The sequence below is a fragment of the Pungitius pungitius genome, chromosome 3 (assembly GCF_949316345.1).
Source record: "Pungitius pungitius chromosome 3, fPunPun2.1, whole genome shotgun sequence".
Lineage (NCBI taxonomy): Eukaryota > Metazoa > Chordata > Actinopteri > Perciformes > Gasterosteidae > Pungitius > Pungitius pungitius.
Window position 1 is genome coordinate 25,748,111 of NC_084902.1, and position 7,807 is coordinate 25,755,917.

The 7,807-nt window shown below is 45.3% G+C and overlaps 1 protein-coding gene across 2 annotated transcripts; it reads right to left on the bottom strand.

Annotated features, from left to right (window-relative positions):
• Nucleotides 1–549: 549 nt before the first annotated feature.
• On the bottom strand, nt 550–6,774 carry LOC119214631 (SLIT and NTRK-like protein 5). 2 transcript variants are annotated; one of them, XM_037466503.2, is made up of 3 exons: nt 6,116–6,774; nt 5,910–6,028; nt 550–4,225 (listed from the first exon to the last, which is right to left on the bottom strand). In XM_037466503.2, exon 3 carries the CDS (start codon nt 4,164–4,166, stop codon nt 1,548–1,550), a length of 2,619 nt encoding a protein of 872 aa, XP_037322400.2. In that variant the 5' UTR covers nt 4,167–4,225; nt 5,910–6,028; nt 6,116–6,774; the 3' UTR covers nt 550–1,547. The 2 variants fall into 2 exon arrangements, with proteins under 2 accessions (XP_037322400.2, XP_037322389.2); XM_037466492.2 differs by lacking the exons at nt 5,910–6,028; nt 6,116–6,774 and adding an exon at nt 4,833–5,902.
• Nucleotides 6,775–7,807: the final 1,033 nt, after the last annotated feature.

The window sequence follows — 7,807 nt, forward strand, 5'->3', positions numbered from 1 at the left end:
CGGTGCGCTCTATATATGAAAATAGTTCTAAAATTGGCGATTTATTGAAGGTGCGCCTTGTAATTCAGTGCGCCGTATAGTCGCGAAAATACGGTACCTTAATATCTTTTCAAATGATTCAAAGAGTATTCCATTTGAAAACTAAATCAAAAAATGAATGAGAAAAGTCTAAATCCTAAATTTAGCAGCTCTAAGTCTGAGCGTGCACATTTTTTACCCATTGAACCTGTCAAGATGGCTAACTTTGCATTTAGTTTAAACACTAATGATTTATTTATGGATGGATCGCTGTTGCCATCATATGATTGCAAGAAGACAACCTCAGATGACTCATTGATTGAGACCCATTGATTGTAATCCTGACCGAGACACAGCTAACCCTCTGATTGAGGACACTGTGTCTTTATCTGCTTTGATCGAGTGCACAACAGGACCAATTCTTGATAGCCAATGTATTGCCATATGATTTAAAGATTAAAGAACGTTCAGCCCTGTGGCCCCCTTTTCAAGCTCTCCAATCACACAACAATTTCAAAATAAATTTGACCTAAAACCTAAGATTCAGTTTCCTCATAAGGACATTATATCAACCTGACATCATGTTTATTTGATGACAATAACATAGTTTGGTCAATATAATGATATAAGTGCAAAGCAATCAAAACAAATAAAGTCGATAAGGGATAGAGAATCTGCAAACGCTTGTATAAAAATAGGTGTTACATTGAATAAAATATCAGTATTACACAACAGAATTAATACTTCAAATATTTATGTAATTTTGTTTTGTTCTACATATTAAGAATGAATACCCATATTCATTTTTAATATAATAATCTCCTTTATGAGAGCTCATTGAAGGCTAACCAGCCTTCTAATTCCAAAAAGTGCAGAAAGCATACAAAGACACTTTTTTTTTCATCTTCTTCAAATGTCTTTTTTGAACATTAGGGGTGTGCCACTTTCAAAAAAAGCCACTTTTACAATGCAGAGCTACAGTAAATGAAACTACAAACATAAGCCTTTTTTCACTGGATCATGGAGTATGATGACACAGGTAATATTGATGTAGAATCAAAAGTTTTGAAAAGACATGGCAGATTATATCAATAAATACTTACTTACAGACTACAGCAGAAAATAGTCCTACACAGTTTTGATGATCTTCTGTACAGTGTTTTTGTCCAGGAGTGTGGTTTTATAAACATTTCTTTACTGATTCACAATATGCCTTATGTATGGTTATAATCCTGAAAATGAGGCTGGGAAAGATTTACCTGTACACTTAAATTTTGTGTGTATTCGATCTTCACCATAGAAAAATAGATTTGCATTATCAGTTAACTAGAGCAATGTTTTTCATCCGTGTTTCAGAAAGCTGTATCCATTCCTGTAATGTCATCTTTCAGAAATAAGATTGTTCGGCACACCCCGTTTCAACTCCATCTTGCGTGTGTGTGTCGTGCCAAGGCACCCAATAGACTGAGCCACTCTTCCAAGGAGGGTCAAGAGAGAAAATGCGTCATCAACATCAATGAATCTGTTGCTCAGAACTGGCTAAAGGTGGTCTGTTTCTCAAGAACTTCAAGGTAATCGGGCTCAGACTGCAGTTTGGCTTTTAGCTCCAAATACTCATTTCTGTTGGGCTCGACATAAACAGTACTCGGTGCTGTGCCATAAAGCACCGTTTCTCTTATCCTCTCCGGGTGCAAGAACTGACGTCTGACATCAAAATTTGCGTTGTACGTGTACGACACAGGCCCTGTGTACTTGTACTCTAAATTGGCGCCGGCCGGGATGGACGGATGGGGGTGCTGCTTATCGTGATCTAGCATGCCTCTGAAGAAATGGTCTGCATCCGGTATAGGGGAGGGGTTATCACGTGGCTCGATGGTACTAACGCTGTATGCAGGACTCCTCATGGTACTGCTGTCCCTCTCATCATCCGGGGTACTGCTGTACGTGACCTTGAGCTCGTGGAGGTCACGGTAATCCTCTACTGTGTTGCCTTCTCGTGATCTGTAAATAGGGTTTTTGCACATGTGGCCCATGGGGTGGGGGATATACTCGTAGACGTGTCCGGCTGGGGCTTTCACTTTGGGGCCGGAGCGGTTGCTGTAGAGGCTGTACTGCAAGTTGAAAGAGCTGATGTCGGAGTTGTTGGTGCTAGTACGATCACTTTGGGACTTTTTGCGTTTCTTCATCACGACCACAAACAGCCCCGCGGCCACAAAGACAGACATGATGAAGACAAGCAGGAGGCTGAGGATGAGGACAGAGAGGGGGACGGTGCTGCTGGGGGTGTTGAACTTCTGAGGTGCTCCTGTCGTGGCGGCCCTGTCGTCCATGGGCTCGTCTGTAGGGGGCGTTGGAGAGACTTTAGCGTCAGAGTAGTCCGGGCAGAGCTGCTCCGATTGGATGGAGCGCAGATCCATTCCTGTGTGGCGCCGTGGCATTTCGCACACAACCTCGTTGACCACGGTGCCAGCGCTGAGCTGCTCCAGCCATATCTTCATTCCCACTATGTCGCAGGAGCAGTCCCAGGGGTTTTCAAACAGATCCATCTGCACCAGCATCTTCAGCTGATCTAAAACACCACTCACGGGCAGATTTTGGAAATGGTTGTTGCGGAGATTAAGTCTAGACAGGGAGAGGCTGGAAAAGATGCCCACAGGTAAGGTTTTCAGAAGGTTGTTGTTGAGGAAGAGTAGCTGGAGATTAGTGAGGTAACGAAAAGTTCCCGCATCGACCTCCTTGATTTTGTTGTACTCTAAATAAAGGTACTGCAAGTTCTGCAAACCAAAAAACATTTCTCCTGTGAGCCTGTCCATGAGATTACCATTCAAATACAGCCTACGCAGGTTGGTTAAATCCCCGAAAGCCCTGTCGTGGATCAGACTTATCCTGTTGTTTCCCAGGTGAAGCAAATCCAATCCAACGGCATCCACAAAATCTGATCTCCGCACCACAGGGATGTAATTTCCAGTGAGATACATTTTTTTAGGATTGTATGGCTTGGGTTTTAGATCAGAAATGCTTTCAATCTTTCTCTCTTGGCAGTTGACATTCAGCCCAATCTCAGATATCTGCAGGTTGCACGTGCAGGCAGTGGGACAGTCCAAAGGCACAGGAGATTTGGTCTGAAAAGCAATGATGGGGCCATAATTGTAAGGGTTACCCCCTGGTATTCGGGAAGTGGGCTTTAACCTAGTTCTGTTAAACTGCCGCGTGCCCTTGGTCGGCCTAGAGGAGGACCTAAAAACAGCCGATGAGGTGGCGGAGGCGGTGACGGCAGAAGGTGTGGTGTGATAATATCCATTTGTGCTGCTAGGGGGTGCAGGCCTTACAGTGTCTTCCAAGGGTCTTCTTGGGCAGAGCTCCTGCTTGGACACCTCGTCCAGGTCCCTACCGTGGAGCCTGAACGGAGTCGCGCAGACCACTTCCCCCACCAGAGCCGTGTATGCTATACTCTCAAGCCAAGCCTTCAGAGCGATCAACTCGCAGGAGCAATTCCACGGATTCTCCTCAAGTTGTAATTCCACAACTTTGTCCATGTGTTCCAAGAGGCCGATGTAGGGGAACATTTTTAACCGGTTCCCCCTCAGGTCCAGGTGTGTAAGGGGAACATTCCGAAAGATATTTGTCGGCAGGGCAGAGAGCAGGTTGTCGTTCAAAATCATCACTGTAAGTTGGTATAGTTTGCTCAAGGCATTGGGCTCTATATTTGAGATGTAATTATAATCAATCTGTAGATATTCCAAACTCTCCAGTCCTGCAAAGGTGTCGTCTCTGATAACCTCGATCTTGTTGTTATTCAGGTGCAACCTTTTTAATCCCTGGAGTCCATTGAAGGCACCTGACTCTATCTCGGATATATCATTGTTCCCCAAGTGCAGGATGGTCACTCCTGTGTAATTGATGAAATCGTTGACTGACAGCTTCTTCAGGAGATTCCCTGTCAGCAGGAGGTGGTATACGGAGAAATGGACCGGGCTGATCTCTGTTAGTCTGATGATGCCCCGGTTCTCGCAGCTCACCGTCAGGATCCCTTCCTTTTCCTCGCATGTACACAGGTTCCGACAGATCTCGCCATAATTGTCATACATCTCGATCAGCCTCAGAGATGATGCAATCAGAAGGCTTATTTTGAGAATCCAGATATGCATTTTGTCCTGGGAGAGGATGCCCCAGCTCACTCGAGTGCGGTACTGGTATGAGGTGTCATCTAGGGAGGAAAAGAAAAGGACGGGTTCTGTTTTATAGAGCATTGAAAAGAAAACACATGTGACTATTACAAAAAACAATAATAATAATGGATTACTGACTGAGCGGACAGCGGTGAAAAAGTATCCATAATAAAAGCCAGGCAAAGACAAGTGGACCCATTAATGTTTGTTCCTTATGCAGATGTGTTGTGTCGGCACCGTTTTCGGGGGTTTGAGAGGTTGACGGAGAAAGAAAGCAACCTGGATGAATGTTCAATAAATGTAAACTTGAACAATAAAATATAATCAAGTTGATGAAACAACTAACCGCGGAGGATGGCCACTGCGCATTTTTGATAGCGCGCCTGAATTCCAATCTATCTTGAGAGGGGAGGGGGGCGCGGGGGGGCTTCAGCGTCCACCGTGTTCAGACTGATAGATCTGGTCATCTACTTATTCAATCTCATGAGAATGTTTTTATTTTACACACACAAAATACAGATATACACCTAATTGCATTGTGTGGCGCATGATCTGGTGTGATTCTACACGAGCCAGTCTTTCAAACAAATTCAAATTAAAACCCCAAAGGTGCAACTCCTGTAACCGTGACGATTTCTCACTCACCCCAAATTCCCGATGACTTGGTAATCGCGGGGAAACTGTCAGATCCCTTCTCTCCATCTCCGTCCAAACAACATGAGGACCGGGAATGTAATCGCCTGCTATGATTAAACCGATCGCGGGTTAGACGATGATTTTTTTTTAAACATAATAAACGAATGCAGCCTCTCATGAACGAATCGTCCGAGAAAAGCAGTCAGTGTTCATCTTAAAATCCAGCCTGCGATCGAAAATGTGAAAATCAGTCTACAAGGCGACAGTCGCAGCCTTTCTTCTACCCACGGGCAAAAAAAAGAAAAAGAAAAGAAACGAGATGAGTTGATCAAAGGCAAATCAGCAAGTGCTGTTGATCTTGATCTGGTGGCGGATATCTGATCGAAATAACATTTTTAACTGAGTGTAAATAATTCTGTAATCAAGTATTGTGTTTGGCATCTGCAATAGTAGGTTACAGATAGTCCCTCTCTCTCTTCCCCTTTCTCTCCGCCAAAGACGCGTGAGTGCGTGTGCAAACGCACAGCCGCGCGTGCACACAAACACACGTTCTGTCTGTGTGCGCTCCTCAAAAGGACACAAAAGCCTACACATCGACCCAGTAAATCTCCCTAAATATGCGCGTTTTAACACCCGAGAACACGCACGGCTGCTGTATGCGATTGGACCGCCCGCTTTCGTGCCTTTCCATCACGCACCTGCGTGTTTTACCATAACGCTTAGAAATACGCCTCTGGATATAGGACCGATAACTTGGAAACCTGTGCGTCTACAGCCGCCGGGTATGCTCGTGCAGAGGTGGTGCGGTTATTTAGAACAGATAAAACTGATGATAAACGTGTCAGCGGAAAGAAGGCGCAGTTTTCATTTTATTTGCAGGAACAGCGGCAGACAGCTTGCTCAACGGCATACCATTAAAACGAGATCAACTTCAGCAATGCAAAGGGGGTTGGAAACTGATTTCAGCACCACGGACAGATCCCCCTCATCCCTATAATAAGAATGTTAAAGCACATAACGCCTCAGCGCAGACGGGCAATAGCCGGAGACACGGACAGAGCAAATCTAAAATCATCGTCCTCTTACCGTGCTGATCAAGTCAAACGGCAAAGCATCCCGAAAATCACGGCTGTGCCCCGTCTTTTTGCTCCAACCTCATTGAAAACATGGGTTCGGGTGATTTCGACCGCCCGCCTTTCCGTCGGCTGTCAAAAAAGAGAATGTAAGAAAAATACTTAAAGTCAAGTCTCGGCGTTTAGCTCCATGTAGCGGGCATCGGAAAGCACACATACAGTCTCATTCAGGCCAATAACGCGACAGCCCGCGCTGAAAAACGGGCTCCTGGGTTCTTCCTGCAGCGACAGAAATCAGCAGCAGCATTTCGGAAAAACATCCAAAACCAAAGTTCGAACATGGTAAAGAAATGAGAGCGGAGGAAAACTCTGTAATCCCACATCAGATGAGACTTGCCGCATGCATTTTAACCGTGACTTTCATGCATGCGCACTGGCGAAGCGGAGGAGAGAGGCACGAATCCCCTTGCCTGCTGTCAGTGGTGCGGCTTGTACCAGTTTATGTGCAGAGCTGCCCAAGGTCTCTTTTATTTCAATTGCCAGACCGCTCAAATCGAACCGGAGATCGGCGGATAGGTTCCTTCTAGGCTCGGATGCGGGAATCCGATCCCCCCTTTTTTTTGCTCCAGTCCCGCAATGCTCATAAGATATCCGATGAATATACGCGAGCTCTATCTTCCCCCTAACGTTTCAACTAGTGGAACTTGATCTTGGTCATTGCAAACCGGCGCATCGCCTTCAACGATCGGACGTATTAAGAAACAATTAGCGTCGTATATGACCGTTGAAACCACACGTAAAATCGCATGAATCCCCCTTACCCGCCCCTAATCTGAGGACTGTCACGGCTTGGAAATGAAAGGCAATGTTATGCGCGCAATACTCTTTATGGGGGTATGGTAATGTGGAGGAAGTGGTGTCCGTGTGTGTGTGTATTGGGGGCCTAGAAGAAGACCCGTAGAGGGCAGTACAATGATGATGAAAAAGGCAGCCTGGCAGACCTGCCTCTGCATGCTGCACTTTTTAATTCTGTGTATTTCAATTCAGCAGGAACAACCATTGGATTTGTCACTAACAGCTCTGGGCTGTTTTCCAACGAGTTGAGGCATCTTATTTCAATGCCTGAGAGTGAAGACGACCGGACATGTTGATCTTCTTTCTCTGGTTTTGAATTCTTCCCAATGAGCCTTCTTGTTCTCTTGGAGAGAAGCTGTACACTGGCCTTTCCGTGAGACAGCCTTCAAATGTGTGCAGAGCAGATGGAATGCGCGTACCTGTTAGCAGCACCATGTTCACACCCGTCCCCTCTTTCCTTCTTTAGGTGGGGTGACGTACAAACTGAATACTGGCTTCGTCACCGAACGTTCTCGTTTTGAATTGACAACGCCCACCGAGACATCCTCCAACCTTTTATCTCTGCAGAGTGGGTATTAGAAGTTGAGGATAAATAAGGTCAAGGAAACACTCCTCCATGCACCTCACGTCGCTTTATGGATGCTTCGAAACACAAGGATTAAGGCAACAGTCCCACAAAACACACACTTACAAGAGTTCTGCATTGAAAGAAATGAATGTACTACAGGATTAGGCTTAATCCAGTTTTGCACCAAATACTCTCGCCCGCTAATGCTGCCATGTTGCTGTAAGCGCTCTGTATTCGACCAAATCGTGGCTTATTGTTGAAAGGGCAAATCAAGTGGAGGCCATGGCTGCCCTCTCAACCTCTTGCTGTGGGACAAGAAAACTTTAGAAGCACTTAACTTAAGCCTGAACAGAAAATCAAATTAAATCTCACATATGTTGGGGGAGCCATGTCCAAAGAGATTTCCCACTTACTCAGTATTGTGCAGTAATAAGTCAACTCGTATGCACGCTTTAGCATGCGCCGAGCGACAATAAGCGAATTTGGCG